The sequence below is a fragment of the Pistacia vera genome, unplaced genomic scaffold, assembly GCF_008641045.1.
Source record: "Pistacia vera cultivar Batoury unplaced genomic scaffold, PisVer_v2 Contig581, whole genome shotgun sequence".
Lineage (NCBI taxonomy): Eukaryota > Viridiplantae > Streptophyta > Magnoliopsida > Sapindales > Anacardiaceae > Pistacia > Pistacia vera.
This window is the reverse complement of record NW_022196425.1, coordinates 179,955-197,193: the sequence shown is the minus strand read 5'-3', so window position 1 is coordinate 197,193 and position 17,239 is coordinate 179,955. Positions and strand designations below refer to the sequence as shown.

The window sequence follows — 17,239 nt, the reverse complement described above, 5'->3', positions numbered from 1 at the left end:
ACGGTAATCCTTGGAAATGGTCAGTCACTCTTTTTTCACATATATATAAGATCTGTTTGATACAGCTTTGTCAAGTAGAGTTTATTAAAAGAAAAGTTTATTTGTAAAAAATCTGTTAGTTGTTTGGTTAAGAAATTGCAAAAAAGTTTTCTAGTATATATTAATTTACTAAAAATAACTTTGATATACAAGAATAAGTCAAGTCAGATTTATAAAAAATATAAAAATAATGTTTGAAATTTCAACATTTCAAATAAGCTCATACAAAGCTTATAGAAAGCTGAAAATTTGAGCTTCTCCCATGAACCTTAAAATAACTTACTTATGATTCTATAAACAGTTCTAAAATGCAACCAAATGGTGTAAACAAAATTAAAAAATACTTATAAATACTTTTAAATAAACTCTTTTAGTTAGAAGATAAGTCTAACCAAACAGGTTTTAATAGAGAAGTTTGATCAAATTATAATCCTTAATTATTCTTCATTATATAATTATTTTTAAGGAAGTAATTAACCTACAAAGTCAAATTTATAAGATCTAAATTGATGTTGTATCATGAACGGGCTAACAGTACCATGAAATGACTTACTAGAATTTATATTTAATACTCTTATAAACTCATTCATCTTACCGTCCTGGTTTTATTATTTATTAAGAGTTAACAACTTTTCCCCACCCAAATAATGGTTTAATGACGATTTTCCACCTATAAATTTTTAAAATATCACTTTACTGCTTAAATTTATATTCCAGCGGTGAATAGAGAACACATCAGTCCAAGCTACTGGGGCTTTTGAAGAGGAGAGACCGATGAGTCTTTTAGTGGTAAAATATTGGATTTTGGTGGTTAGGATTGATCAGAATTTGACTTGGGAGGGGTGATTGCGCAAACCCTAATCGTTCGGTTGCTAACGATTAGTGGGATTGGTAGAAACAAGGTTTGAGGGGTTTTGGTTAGTGATGATCAACGAAGAGAATGGTGGTGGTATGAGATTGCAACGATGCCAAAATGGAAAACGGAATAATATTTTAGATAATAGAGTGTTATTTTAAAAGTCTGAAGGTGGAATCGTGTCATTAAACCATTATTTGGGCAGGAAAAGGTCATTTACTCATTCATTAATTGCAATTACTGGCCGCTCAAAAGATGAACATTCCAACTTCCTTGTGCCACTTCTCTCTCATTTATTATTTAATTATTTAGAGTTGACGACATGTTCCCACCCAAAAAATGGTCCATTGACAAATTCATATCCATCTACTTTTTAAATATCCTTTTAGTACCCAAATATTAAGTTTGGGGTGGGAAATATATTAACTTATGAAAACACCCTTAGCCTTTTCCATTGTTGGGAGCTGGGAACTGGGAGTGACAATAAATCAAATAGGTGGTGAATGACGCTAGGGCACTTAGGTTGATGATCTGGGAGATAACAGTGGCTGGAAAAAACACAACCCAAGGACAACCACTCAAAAGCCACTGATTAAGCACCAAAAACACCAATGATTTGTGGAGGAAACCACCGCAAATCGTAATTGTCCCATGGTGGAAAGAGCTGGACACAGGTGACAAATGGCAAGCATGAAAGATTGGGGGACGGGTGGGTTTTGTAGAGCAAAGGGTGGGGAGTTGAATGGCGGTGGCAGGGGGCATTTTGGGTGACTGAATCGATCGGAAAAAGGCCAGAAAGATGGGGAATCGTGCAAAAACTCAAGCAGCGATTTCCGACAATTGGCAAGTGCACCGGGCTCAGGGTGAATGAATTAAGGGTGAGAAAGGCTCGAGGGAAAGAATGGAGGAGGCAGTGAGTTTCACGGTGGATTTTCGACACCGGAAACGACCAAAAATCCGACTTCAATGTCGGTCATGTGAATGGAGGTGGTGATGGGAAATGGTGAGTGATGACGACAAATGGAGCCTTGGGCTTTGTAGAGGGGGTGCTGGGGATTCAGTGGGTGGTCTCAGGAGTGATTTTGAACGTCGGCATCTGCCCAAAAACGACAAAAACCGTCGCCATCTCCTTGCTAATGTGCGCCTCCCCTTTTCTTTTCTCTTCTCCAGTGGCCAAATGTTTGTTAACCATTCTGCCCCCACTAATAACGAGCGTTTGACCATTTTACCCTTTCCCACAACAAAAATTACTAACCTTTGGGTACTAAAAGGGTATTTAAAATGCGGGTAGGTATGAAATTTGTCAATGGGCCATTTTTTGTGTGAGAACATGTCGTTAACTCTAATTATTTATGCCAATCATGCTTATTTTTTTAATGGCATCCAATTAATGATTAAGTATTACAATTGCTATGCTAATCATGCCGTATTTTTATTACATAACAAATATATTTTGTATAATTTTCCTAGGTAAGGTTTTCTTAACGTTGACATGATGAGATTTTATTATTATTTTATAGTCTAACTTTAGATATATTTATAGATAAAACCAGTTTTCTTTAACATTAAATTGGGGAAAAAATATATCATTGATGTTAATTTAGTGTCCTATGATTGGTGTTCAGTAACGGGAAGTTATGCCTTTCCTTAAACAACTTAGGAATATTATTAATGTATGGAGGTTGATCAATAATTCATATTTTTTTTTATGTAATGTATAGGGACTTAGATCAATAATTCATATATTTTTATGCGTTGTGTAGAGGCGTGTTCAGTATTTGTTATATATATTAACAAGAATTTTTAATATATTTGTGCTGATCACACTAAAAAAAATAACTCAATTATTTAGATCTCTATTAAAAGTCCAAGATTCAATTTTCCTAACACGAACCTTTCATTAAGCGATCTGTTTTCATTTGAATTGGTTCACGTAAAAGAAGATAGAAAAAAAAAATCATTGGTAAATGGAAAAAGATAATAATATAGAAACTCTTAAATACAAATTGATATGACACAAATTAGATGGATAAATTCATATAAAAAGTTAACTTAATAAATAATAAATAATAGGCAATGAAAGAGTTATTTAACATCAATTTGTTGGCTAGATAGGCCATTATCTTCCTTGGTAGAGGTTAGGGGACTAAGGGATTGGGCCACCTCAGTCTTGAAGGGGAGATTGCTAGCTACGTAAGTTAACCCTGTAGCGGAGGTTACGGGTACGAGTCACCTCAAACTATGCGTGCAAGGATCATGGTCTACTAATAACTACAATGTTTGGTCTACTTATACGTCTAATCCTAACAAGTGGTATCAAAACCTTGAAGCATCCATGCAGGGAGGGATTGTTAGCTAAGTGGTAAGCATCCATGTCAAGGCTTGGTCATGACACTCTTAGAGCCCTAAAGGAGGGATTGCTGCCAATCGAAGGAGACCAGAGTCAAAGTTGAGTTGTCTCCAACTGTGGGCATAAGACTGATTGTTTTGTTAATATTATTATTTTTTTAACCTTGATGTAAAGGGAAAAATTTATTGTGCTATCTAGAAACAGAAGCTATATGTTAACATTTAGTAGCAAATATTCAAATATGTTAAATTAAATAATATGATACTTTCAATGACCTTGATTCCCAAATATAACTAATGAAAAAATAAGTGTGGGATAAATAATGAGTTAAGGACATTGATTCCCAAATTTTTTTAATAAATAACCATATCTAAAAATTATACTAGTTTATGAATATTTACAAATTATTGTTATTTTAAAGGCCTTAAAAGAAGATTTTGGTCATTTAGTCAAACCTCAAACCATTATTGCCATCAATGATGCAAATGGAAAATAAAAAAAAACCATTATTGCCATCAATGATGCAAATGGAAAATAAAAAAAATAAAAAAGAAGATATTTTATGCATCTCCAAATGACTCTTTATATAACATAAATTCTTTATTATAATAATTTTTTTATATTCAGAAATTAATAAAAATGCTATTTATTTATATAAAATATACTCTTTAAAATAACTATTGGAAATACTATTGACATGAAACTGATGGCTATAAAAAGATGACTAAAGTTACACCCTTGCCCTATATTCGTCTTTAAAACCCACACACTTTGCTACTTCATCGGGCCTTTTTCTTTCTGTAAAGATGAATAACATTCCTTCTTTTTGTAAGAATCTAAAGGATTTTTGTAATTATTCAAGTATCAGAATCGCCTCTTTTAACAAATCTGTTTTGATTTTAGTTTGGTCATGTTTTCGTGTCGTGATTGTCAAAGTACATCCTTTCTGGATTCAGCTTTTCTATTTCTTAATTTCCTCTCTAGCAGGATACTTAGCTTTGCGGTTCTCAGATCCAAGAACCTCCTTTCGCCCAAAAAACTTTGATTTATTCTTCACCTCCGTGTCCGCATTGACAAATTCTAGCATGTCAACAATCGAAATGGAGGTTTTCTCTCACTTTCAACTCATCGTTTTGATCGTTTTGATGCTTATAGGTGGAGAAGTTTTCGTCTCCTGGCTTGGACTTTACATAAGTTACAAGTTTCCCAGAAAACATTTCCTAGGAAATAGAGTCGGTTCAGATTATAACATCGACCTTTCTTCTTTACAAAACGCAAATTTTCAAGACCAAATTGAGCTGGGTTTGGCACATTCTTCACATACACAAAACCAGAATCAAATTATTATTACAAATACTAATAGCTCAGAAGATGATAATGAAAAGTCTTTAATTGATAATTCAATTAAATATTTGTTTTATGTAGTATTAGGTTATCTTTTAGTTGTTCATGTAGGTGGAATTAGTCTAGTTTTTTTGTATATAAGCCTTGTTCAAAACGCAAAAGAAGTGCTAAAAAACAAGGGCCTTCATACGCTAACGTTTTCTGTGTTCTTAATTGTTTCAACCTTCTCAAACTCTGGATTCGTCCCTACCAATGAAAACATGATGGTTTTTAATAAAAATCCAGGCCTCCTTTGGGTTCTAATCCCACAAGTCGTCCTTGGCAACACATTGTATCCATCTTTCCTGCGACTTCTCATCTGGGTTTTGAAGAAGGTGACAAACCAAGGGGAGTTTGAATACATGTTGAAGAATTACAAAGAGATTGGCTATCGCCACATGCTATCTGGCGTTTATTCTTCTCTTCTTGGTGTTACGGCATTTGGGTTCATATTTCTTCAGTTTGTGCTGTTTTGTGCCTCGGAATGGAATTCAGAAGCCATGGATGGTATGAATGCCTATCAGAAACTCGTTGCTTCATTGTTTCAAGTGGTTAATTCGAGGCATACTGGTGAATCTGTGTTTGATCTCTCCATAATTTCTCCAGCGATGATGACGCTCTTCGTTTTTATGATGTAAGTTCTTGGTTTTCTTCTAGAAATTCATGATATGATTTTTAATTAAATTAGCAAGTGTCATGCTTAATATACAGTAGATAATCAATATTTTAAATTTTAATGTACAGTTTTTAAATGATAGGTGTTAAGATTAACCTATGAAATTAGAAGTTTGTAAAACAACAATATATATATATATTTCTTTTTAGTAATTTAATTTATATAATTAGAAAGTAATTCTTAGTAAAACTTTGGTATGAAACCTTCAGAGGCCCTTTCTTATATACCCTTCTGAGGACAATGAGCACAAGAAGTAAATATAAAAAGCGTAGAAAAGAAAATTACTGATTTGTATATGTTAATATGTTAAATAATGTTGAACCCTTTCTTTTGTCACATCTTCTCTTGGCCATTCATGGATACCACATGTTGAAGGGTAAACTTGGAACCCTTTCTTTTGTGTTATCACTTAAAAAACACATCAATCTGCGTAAATAGTTTGTACATAAAGAATTTTCTATTCATACTTCAGAAGTTTAAGTCTAATTTTTTTTTTTTTTTTTTTTGGTAAACCCAATAATTGTCTCTCCTACAACTTAAACATAAGATTCATGAGTATAGTTAACTCCAATTACTAAAGGGCATGCCATTTGACCATAAAGAGAGAGTTTATCCTAGAAAGATAATTTCAAAATCTTACTTTAGATTGATGATTTAGGGAAGTATTTTTCCAAAATTATAATACAATTTAATGTTTTCAATTCTTAAAAGAAAAGAAAAATTCTCAGGTTTAAATTAATGTCTTAAGAATATACCTGAAAATTGTTATTCAAAATACTCCAAAAAAAGCACTTTCTAAGTTTTTGTTTTTATTATTGTTTGTTTGTTTAATCTAATCTGAACTCGTTGACCAAAATATTAAAAATAGAAACATCAATTTCTCTAATCTCTCGTTAAAATTATTAGTTTTTTATAGAGAATATTGTCCTCCAACAATTAGAATTTATATCAAATAAATGACAAAAACAGATCATAACTATTTTTTCCTGCTTTGTTCAGGTATCTCCCGCCCTATACATCGTTTTTACCCAGAAGATACCGTAAAACAGATTCAAAAAATGGCAAACTCAAGAAAAAGGGAAAGAAGCGTTTTGCTGAGAATCTGATACTCTCACAACTTTCTTATTTAGTCATCTCTACCATCCTGGTCTGCATCACAGAGAGACAAAAAATCAAGGAAGACCCCCTCAACTTCAATGTGTTAAACATCATCGTAGAAGTTATAAGGTGAAGAGATTATTTTGAAATATAAATTTTTATATATGTATATAAAATTAAGATTTTCTAAAGGGAAAATAAATGCCTTCTTGTAGTGCATATGGGAATGTTGGGTTCACCACTGGGTACAGTTGTAAACGGCAATTGCATCCTGAGAGTTCATGCAAAGACACTTGGTATGGATTTGTTGGAAGATGGAGTGATGGTGGAAAATTGATACTCATTCTTGTCATGCTCCTTGGAAGGCTAAAGAAATTCAACATGAACGGTGGTAAAGCTTGGAAGCTAGAATAACACAAGTTATAACTGAGATCTTGTATAATTTACACAAGCCATATTATGTTGGCTTTTAATTTTCTTATATAGTTTTAGAGTTCTGCATTTATTTCCTTCAAAGAAGAGAAAATTAATTGGTATAGACATCAAATTCTGTTGGAAAAGGAGTTTTCTAACTCAAGGTTAACTAAGATGATTGAGAGGAGAGTGATTGAAGAGAGAATTACCATTGCTTCTCACATTTGGCTTGTTCAAAATGGCTAGGGGTCACCCCCTTTTATAATGCTCAAGGGAGACTTCTATGCTCCAACTCCCAGCTAACACCTACCCTAATAAATATCATCTACCACTTTCTACCATTAATAGTTATCTAACAACTTCCTAATAAATAATATATTTTCACAAATTCTTCAACTCCCTGATAAATAAGATATCTTTATATAAGATCTTTCTAATTACAAGGTCTATTATTTGAGCTAAATACATAGGTTAAATATGGGCTTTATATTAGGCTTAGGAAGAAATATTAAGAAATACCACCATCCACGTTGACCTTTTTCATTGTTGTAACCATCCTCCTTATCTTGCAAGGTTAGTTTGGGAGATGACAACCTCATCTTGAGGCTCCTTGTAGCCTTTCTCCACAATCTCCCATGTTTTGGCTAAGCATTAGAACTTGGAAGGAAACCATCTCACTTACCGTCTTCATGATCTTTATAGTTTTGATATCACTTTGTTAGAAAATGAGCTTTCCTAAGATGGCTGAGAGGAGAGGAGTGATTGAAGAGAGAATTACTACTGCTTCTCAAATTTGAGAGAACTAATATTGCTTCTGAAATTTGGTTTATTCAAAATGGTGGTTTATTCAAAATGGCTAAGGGTAACCCCCTTTTGTAGTATTAAAGGAAGTCTTCTACACTCTTAACTCCGAATTAACACATATCCTAATAAATTCATCTACCACTTTTCACAATTAATAGTTATTTATGAGATTTTTTTTAATTATAAAACATATTATTTGGGCTAACTTTTTTTTATGTAGTTTCTCAACTATTTCCTTGAAGTTTTAGAAACGATGTTGAATTAGATCATGGATTGTTTGTATACAAAACAAAATCCATGTTGGCAATTCATGTAAATTTCCATGTCAGCAAACACAAAGCTGGTGTAAACAAACAAAAAAAAAAAAAAAAAAAAGAAACCTAATAAAAAACTTTTGTTTAAAACTAATACACCGATTTCTTGGTGTAAAAGAAATAACTTCATGGTCTGACCATTAGGTAGCTAAGGAAAATTGTACCTAAAATTATGAGAGGATTTTTGTGATCTGAACTAGCTTACATGACATTATAAAATGAGAACCTACAAAATTTACAATATTTATTTGCCCATGAGAAGAAGCTTGGTATATTATTTTCCAGGTCAAACATTTCTAGTGCTTTATTTATGCGCTATGGCCACCGAAAACTTAGTCTCTAACTTATCTAAGTAGTAATTTCCAACGCAGTCCTTCAGTCAAGTCAATATCTGATTATATATCACTTAACACAAAATTAGTAAAATATAACTATTTCTTATAACTTTGAAATTAACTATTTGTTGACTGCAATATTTCTTCTGTTTTGAAAAGTTTTGGTATATGAATATATATAGCACGAGTTGTCGTACTACAGCAAACATTGCTTGCATTTTTTTTTTTCTTTTTCTTTCCTTTCTCTAAAGTTGCAAGTTTTTCAATTGAGAATTTACAAGAAATTTATTTGACACAAAATATTTCTCATTATGAGTAGTTATAATTTTAGAATTTATTAATTAATTTATTTATATGTCAATGTTTTTATATCCGGATTGGGCTTGACCCGTCTGATCGGCAAGTTTGACCGATGGTGTCATGCTGACATCAGCATAACATAATAAAATTTTAAAACTCTAGTAATTATAAAAATGCTGACATCAACAGGCATCAATTGAAATTGAAATTTTGAAATTGCACTTTAGTAATCCAATTAGCCACTGGTTGAACCACATGTCAATCTTGTCCAATGGTTAAATAGTTTTATCCATTCAGTGTTACCGAATTCCGATCGGACTTGCCGTTTTAAAACCATGTACAATATATGTCTTCTTCTAAATAAAAATTGCAAAACATATCCACCCTAAAGACAGGTCAAATTTACAATCAGGTCCACATCTTAACAATTTTTAAAGATAACAAAGATCAACACACTCTGGCGGTGTGGAAATCTCGTTTCCTTACAGAAAAAAGAAATGATAAACAGCTTGGGAAACAGCAAAGAAAATTGTTATAGACAATGTTGACGGGAAAAGGTCTGAAATCCTTTATTTTATTTTTTTTAGACCTCAAGGAAGGAATTTATTGAACAAAGGAAAAATTACACTTAACACCACTAAACTCGCAATGCAATTTAAGGATTAATTTATGAAATATTCCCAATGTTGATTAAGGTAGAAAAGTGGAGAAGTTTAATTAGTCTACATTAACCAATATGGTGGCCGGATATAAGATTAATTTGATTGAGGTAAAGTTTAATATATGATTTAGACTCTGTATTTGTTGAAAATTCTAATAAAAATAAAACATATATAATAGGGAGAAATATAAGAGTTTTTATTCTAACGCGGCCTATTGACTAACGCGGTGCAGAAAACTACCTGTAAAATTCTCAGCGAGTGAGATTTTGTTATAAATTTCCAATGGCTCATCACAGAAAAGAAAGAAGAAAAACCCTAAAGTGAGAGTGCAAGTGAGATTTGAGATTTGAGATTTTAACGATGTATTGCGAAACACATACATATTTGTTCATAAAAATAACTCTACGGCTGAAGAATTTCTCCTGGAGTTCACAGACCAAGTGGTTTGGATCTCTTTGGACGTAACATCATTTAGGTCTAGTTCTCTACCAGGTGCTAATGGGGATGGTGTTGAACAAGAACAACCTCGAAATGGAGTGCGAAATACATACATGTTTGTTCATGACGACAAATCTACGGTTGAAGAGATTTCTCCTGGAGTTCCAAGACCAAGTGCTTTGGATCTATTCGGACCTAAAAATCATTTAGCTGTTTCAGCGGCAAAAACCAAAAATAAGCATCCATCTACTCTGAAGCTCTTTGCAAAAAGAAAAAAATATTGAAGAACAAGATCCTTGTCAATTTCAAGTGATAAAAAAAATAAAAATTCTCTGGAGGTATAGGTCTTTTGCATTTTCCATCAAACTCTGGGTATGGTTCATTTGTATCAGTTTATTTTTGAGAAAATTTTGATATTTTTGTGGCAATGTCTAGATTCATTAGTTCTATAAGTTTAAATTCAAACACAATAAGCTATGAATTTTCAAATATTCAAAGCCCTAAAGTTGGATTTTTGCGTAAGAAAGTGCTCATATGTATGATAAATGTAATATTCAACCATTTACTCGATGGATGATTCTTGTTTCAAGTTCAAATTAAGACTACTCTTTGTTGGTAAGTCTTTTGCATCTTCCATCCAACTCCTAGTTCTATCTATAAAATAAAATCCTCATCCTAAATAAAGTAAAATTTATAATGGTTGCCATGGCATGAGGCGTAGTTCATTGTTTATGCTTAATTAAATAGAAAATACAAGGAAAACAACAAAATTTAATCAAAATTGTTAAGTGTTGAGCTTAAAAGAAAAAGAAAATGCATATAGAATTTTTGAATTTCGGATGTTGAGTAGATTAAGGGTTACAGGTCAGTTGTTATAAAATTAATGCTGAAACTATCCGTTGTTGAACATGGTTTTAAAGCCTAAGGTCATAGGTTTGAATCTCCACATTTCAACTAAATAAAATATAAATCTGACTTTCATACGATGGAGTTTGTTGAACTTTAAAATTTAATCGGATCAAAGCATTATTGTAATACCCCGTATTTCTTTTTCAATTTTATTTATGTGAATTTGGGGGGTAATGTGTAAGAATTGAAACTTTTTGGGAACATTTTTGTAAGAAATAAGATCTAGTAGGACTGTTAAAGTTTTGTAGGAGGACTTGAGTACATTTAGAAGTGTAAAAATCTTTAAGGGACATTTTAAAATTGATGTGAGTGGACTAGTATTGAATAAACAATTCATGTTTTCAATATTCATGCTTGAATGGGTTAATTCATACACTTTAGTCACTGCCCTATATTGGTCTTTCTGATATATTTAGCCTATGGAAGAGTTGATTATATATTGGAAATATGAAACTGAGTAAATTGTTGGCTAAGTGATGAAGTACAAATGGCATACATGTGGTGATTTTTTTTTTTTTTTTTTTTTTTTAAATATGGAGTTGTAGTTACATGTAATCGGCTGCCCCTTTTGATTTAAAGTGTTGCTGGAATTTACATCTGTTTATGTTTGTATTCGCTGACCCTTAATTTGAAATGATGCTGGAAAATTTTAAGTTTACTATCATTGACCTGCTAGAATTTTGTTTTGTATCGTGTTCATTGGAAATTGGAAATTTTGGGGAAGAGATATTGTTTGGGTATTGGATTTCTTATATATGGTGGGTTGGCCTATTAACTTATTAATATGGCCCAGTTATTTTGTTGGTTTTTGAATTTGTTATATATAGTGGGCTGGCCTATTAACTTATTAATGAGGCCCAGTTTCTTTTGTAAACCCTTTTAATTCTTTCCGTTTGGGCCTTAGGGAATGTCCCCCTTCTTGAATTAGACTCCTATATTCTGAAGGGGGGAAACTATCATGTTTTCAGAGTTTTTGGGGGGTTTATGAATCTAAAAGTTTACAAAGTTGACTTAAGCATTTAAAAGTATAGGGGTTGTTTAAATTTTTAAAAATATAAGGGGTAATTGAACATTTTACATGGAGATTAATTATGAGGTTTTATTTATAGGGATTATTAAGAAAAACATTTTCAAAAATATTCACCCTCCTCTTGGGATCCCGAGTCCCTCGAAGCGCCTGGATCTAATGAGATAGGATACCTGGGAGGGGGTGTGACAATTATAATTTAAACTTTCCAACATAATGTAGACTAATTTTGCCATTTCATGATTGGATGCCACCCAAGACTTTTTCCTGTAACTCTTGTCTCTCCTCTATAGTAACCATTCCCAATCTTCATTTCTCAAAGAATATGCCGTAATAGTTTTAAGTTACCATGTAACTTGGTGTTGCTATTAAGCTCCAATAAAAATTACTTAACATAATTAAGGAAGTCTTGCCGATAACTTATGAAACTTTAATTTAAAGAAATCAGAGATAATAACCCCCAAATAGATTACAAAAAAATTTATTCATGCAATGTAGACCCTATCTTTCAAAACAAATATATATAACTCACTCTACTGAATCATTTATTGGATCATCTTCTATAACTACTGCCTTAACTCATCTGTAGTGGAATGCCGCTATGGGAGATAAATATCTTGAAATATGCATATACTTGGAAACAAATGGGTGCTTAAGATCAATTATCAGCATTTAGGATACTTTTTTCATTTATTTTACTGAGAAATCTTAGCAACCATGTCTATAGCATATTGTTAAACCTACTTTCGAATTTCTTATGTAGGATAGAAACAAGAAAAATCTTAGTTATGTACTGCTAAGTAATATTAATCACTATGTTTCTGGTAAACATTCATGCAGCAGTCCGAAAATAATTGAGAAAATAGAACTCCATAAAACTAGAAAACAACTGGGCTTGAAACACTCACCTCTTTTGGCACTCGGGATCGATGCAACCCAGAAATATGAAGCTCCAGGCAAGGAAAGACTGGATGAAAATGCTCTTTGAAAGAGAATCTGAAGTGAACCATCAAGTGGAGAGTCTAATCTAATCTCTCAAAGAGAATCAAAATTATATTTTAAACTGGATGAATAAAATTTTACTTAAGCATCTTGTTCGATACCGGGAATCCTGGTATTGATATTCGCCTCCAAGAAGGAAAATCTAGTACAATGTGGCTGTCATGCATATGCATGGTAATAAAAAAAGAATTAACATGGTGTAACCAATATAAAAAGGAGTTTATAAAATTATGGAAAGTATCAAAAGAGTTATGAGCTTTTTTTTTTTTTAAGTAGTACCATTAAAAGAGAGAAAAAATGTACAAAAAAGTCATTAAAAAAACGATCATCCTACCTCAAGATAGATCTTGGGAAAGGAACAAAATCACAAGCGTAATACACTGAAAACCTAATCTCCTCTTGTTTATCTATCTTAAGCACGCGAAGGATAGGACAAAGAAGAGAGGAGCAAGCAAAAGAACATAAAGACAAAGACATCCTACCATAGGACATGCTTTGAGATAGGATTCAAAAAAACTTAAACAAGACTAAGAACAATAGTACATAACATCATTCCTACCTTACAACAATCTTTGGGTTAGGAAAACCCATGTTCGTCACATGTTGGTTTTCAAGATAATCATAGGTAATCTCCAAATCTCCACAAGTTTTATATTGACCATGAAATATTTCATTTTATTGAGGTCCATAGCCCTATCTAGCTCTCACCATGTTCTGAATATGGTTGTGAATTGTCCAAGCATCCAACAATATTTCTGCCACATAAGTGGTGAAATTAGGATTTTAATTTTTAATCAAAGAAAGAACAATAGATTAACTTGGGGATCAATGATTAGAACTAACTAGAGGTGAAATTGAGTTGAGTTGAGTTAAGTATCTGAATACTCGAGCTTGGCTCGAATGCTACAATACCGAGTTCGAGTTCGATCCTGAAGAATCGAGTTCAAACTTGAACTCGGTACTTTAAAGGGATACTTGAGTTTTCAAGCTCGAGTTCGAATTCGAGCTCAAGCTGATTGAAAAAATCAGAAAAAATTCTAGCAGACAATGAAAGATTTGCCATCTAAAATTTGCCAAAAATTCCAGTGGGATCAACTCTAGTTAATATTTTTAATTCTAAAAATAATTTTTATTATTATCAAACACAAAAAATAAATACAAAATTAAAGATTTATTAACAAAATTTAATAAATGAAAAAAAAAAAAAACAAATTTCCATGAACAATAATATTTGAAAATTTTTTTTTAAGGTACCCCAGTGACTGGGGCCCAGTCCCACAACAACAAAATCCTCCCTCCATCACTGTATTTCCCATCAAAGATTTCAATAAACATAGTAGCCAAAAAAAAAAATGCAGGCGTTTGAAGCTGGGAGGAAGACCTGGAGAACAAGAGATGAAAATCCGGAGGCAGCCAAGAGGGAATTCGTTAAAATCCTGAACAGATCGGAAGATGAGCTTGGAGAAAAGCCATTCTTCGGAGGTGAAACGTTGGGTTTCGTGGATATTTGTTTGGCTCCTCACTACTGTTATTTTCACACATATGAGATTTTGTCCGGCTTGAGCATTGAAAAAGAGCGCCCCAAATACATGGCGTGGGTTAAGAGATGTCTGCAGAAAGAGAGTATTTCGAAGACACTTCCTGATCGGAAGAATGCGCTTGGATTACACACAAAGACGAGGAGAAGGCGAAGGAGGGAGTTTTTATATTTTAGGGTTTCTTTTAATTTTTATTCCCCAAATCCAATTCTACTTTTACATAATTTGAATATGGGTGGATTTGCAATTTAAAAACTATAAAATTTTATGACTCCCTCTTAGTTTCAAAACTATCAAATGCACCCTCAAGCTAGCTGAAGCTCATGAGCTTTTCGAGCCAATTAGCATTGTGTTAGAACTCAGCTCGACACTGTAATTGAGCCAAGTTGAGCATTTAATTAGCCGAGCAGGAGCGGCTTGACTCAACTTTCACCCCTAATTAAAAGATATCATTATAAAAATAAAACTAAATTTTGTTCATGTAACGTTATACAATGTGAGGAGAAAAAGAACAAAGTTAATATGTATCATGGTTTAAGAAAGACAAAAATTAATAAGATATAAAATTAAAAGCTGACTTACCTATTATTGTTGTTATGTAAGATATAGTTATTTATTGGCTAGTGTAACACCTCTATTCAGTTGTTTGCAAGAGACAAAATAATATATATATGAATTAAGTATCACGTGGAGTATTCAATAAAAATTAATAAGGACATTCCTTAATTTTTTCTTTTTTTTTAAATAATTGCGAAATGCTTGAAAAAGAAATACATACATGTTAGTACAATTTAGATTATTTTTTTAAGGAAATAAGTACATTCGAGAAATAATTAGAGGGTATATATAGTTTGTGTTAAATTTCGATGTGTTATACTAGTTCTGTAGTCAATATTTATGTTACTTTATCTGTGAACTAGAGTCAAATTTATGTCAGCATATTAGGACATGTCATGTGCAAGGTTTTAAAACTTGGGGCCAAACGACTTGCGCATACCAAGGTTTGTCGAAACGACAAGTTGGTATCCAAAAGGTTTTAAAACAACAAATAAGTACCTTCCGTCATGTGCTGTTAGTGATTTCTATTTGTTAACAGTGAAAAGACTAAAATGCCCTTGAAGTTTGATATTTTAGTTTTTTAAAAATTTCTAAAAAACCCCCTAGGTTTGCTAATTTAACTAAACACCCCCATATAAAAAGTTTGTTAAATAACAAAAATACCCCCACCAGCTGCGGCCAGATTCCGGCCACCACCACTGGAATCTGGCCGAAAATTGCGTTATGACACAGACCCCGTCGGATCTATGTCGTAACACGCCGATCTGGCCTTTTCCGGCCAGATCCGCGGCTGATCTAGCCGAAAAAGGCCAGATCTACGGCCAGATCTGGCCGTCGACATCGCAAATAGAGTTTTGCGGCCACGATGGCCAGATCTAGCCATAGATCTGGCCTTTTCCGGCCAGATCACCCACGGATCTGGCCGAAAAAGGCCAAATCTGGCCGTTGAGGCTGCAAAACTCCATCTGCTGCCTCGACGGCCAGATCTGGCCTTTTCCGACCAGATCAACCACGGATCTAGCCGGAAAAGGCCAGATCGGCGCGTTACAACACAGATCCGACGGGGTCTATGTCGTAACGCAATTTTCGACCAGATTCCGGTGGTGGTGGCCGGAATCTGGCCGCAGCTGGTGGGGTTGTTTTTGTCATTTAACAAACTTTTTATAGATGGGGGTGTTTAGTTAAATTAGCAAACCTAGGGGGTTTTTTAGAAATTTTTAAAAAACTAAAATATCAAACTTCAAGGGCATTTTAGTCTTTTCACTATTAACAAACAGAAATCACTAACAGCACATGACAGAAGGTACCTGTTTGTCATTTTAAAACCTTATGGGTACCAACTTGTCATTTCGGCAAACCTTGGATATGCGCAAGTCGTTTGGCCAAAACCTGGCTTAGGGTGAAACCTGATAAAGTGATTGCCTGCCAGGTTGACTGGTTAAATTGGTTTGACCGATAGGTCAAACTAGTTATGTCAGTGTGCCCAAAAGTTTAAAATATAGTAAAAACGCCCCTAATAATTGCATAAGTCCCTACAGGTTTGAAATCCTACAAAAACATCCCAAATGCATGCGGATCATTAGCTTCAACAACCTAGGCTAAATAGGGCTTGTTTTCGGCGTCAACAACACTCTCCGTCACCACGAAAACACTCCCCTCAACCTCCTTACCAAAACCCATCTCACCCCAGCCCACCCCCATTTGCCTCACCAATCACTAGCAACAGTCCACTATTGTGGCCACGTGAATTTTTCTCTTTTCGGTCGTTTCACTCATCGATAATCGCTTCCATCACCACCTTTGGACTCATTGGCCCTTCCACTGTAAAACCCCCAACATCTGCCATTGTGTGCTCGCCGATTGTCATCCTCCTCTCAAGGGTTTGCTATGAACAGTTAAAATTGATAAGTAGCCCGATGAAGGCTCTGAGTCCCTGTTGAGCTGGTTGAACCAGCTAGGCCGGGTCGGGTTTTAAAATACACATCACGTGTACTAACTTTGTAAAGAGAGTGACGAATCTAAACTGAAAAAAATTAGAGAACCATCGAAAATCTATTAAAAACTCAATTAAGAATTCAACAAACAAAGTTGAATCTTTCTCAAGTTTTTCTACTCTCACATATTTATTTATTCTTACAGTACTCAATCACACAAGACCCACTAAGATTATGGAGAAAAGCCATTCTTCGGAGGTGAAACCTTGGGGTTCGTGGATATTTGTTTGGTTCCTCACTGCTGTTATTTTCACACATATGAGATTTTGTCCGGCTTGAGCATTGAAAAAGAGCGCCCCAAATACATGGCGTGGGTTAAGAGATGTCTGCAGAAAGAGAGTATTTCAAAGACACTTCCTGATCGGAAGAATGCGCTTGGATTACACACAAAGACGAGGAGGAGGCGAAGGAGGGAGTTTTTATATTTTAGGGTTTCCTTTTAATTTTTAATCCCCAAATCCAATTCGACTTTTACATAATTTGAATATGGGTGGATTTGCAATTTAAAAACTATAAAATTTTATGACTCCCTCTTAGTTTCA

At 33.7% G+C, this 17,239-nt stretch overlaps 1 protein-coding gene and 1 long non-coding RNA gene across 2 annotated transcripts; one reads left to right on the top strand and one right to left on the bottom strand.

The window, feature by feature from the left end:
* Nucleotides 1–4,051: 4,051 nt before the first annotated feature.
* On the top strand, nucleotides 4,052–6,910 carry LOC116109524 (sodium transporter HKT1-like). The gene is made up of 3 exons (XM_031395751.1): nucleotides 4,052–5,262; nucleotides 6,304–6,531; nucleotides 6,618–6,910. The coding sequence occupies exons 1-3, from the start codon at nucleotides 4,052–4,054 to the stop codon at nucleotides 6,814–6,816; spliced, it is 1,638 nt and encodes a 545-aa protein (XP_031251611.1). The 3' UTR covers nucleotides 6,817–6,910.
* Nucleotides 6,911–9,752: 2,842 nt separating this feature from the next.
* LOC116109483 lies at nucleotides 9,753–14,315 on the bottom strand. The gene is made up of 3 exons (XR_004124770.1): nucleotides 13,989–14,315; nucleotides 12,514–13,362; nucleotides 9,753–9,879 (listed from the first exon to the last, which is right to left on the bottom strand). It is a non-coding gene; the product is annotated as an uncharacterized LOC116109483 (long non-coding RNA).
* Between the last annotated feature and the right edge of the window lie 2,924 nt (nucleotides 14,316–17,239).

Excerpts from the sequence above, each read along its gene's own strand:
- LOC116109524 (XM_031395751.1), top strand. The coding sequence starts at position 4,052 with ATGAATAACATTCCTTCTTTTTGTAAGAATCTAAAGGATTTTTGTAAT. Across the intron at positions 5,263-6,303 it reads ACGCTCTTCGTTTTTATGAT|GTATCTCCCGCCCTATACAT; the intron begins GTAAGTTCTTGG and ends TGCTTTGTTCAG. Across the intron at positions 6,532-6,617 it reads ATCATCGTAGAAGTTATAAG|TGCATATGGGAATGTTGGGT; the intron begins GTGAAGAGATTA and ends GCCTTCTTGTAG.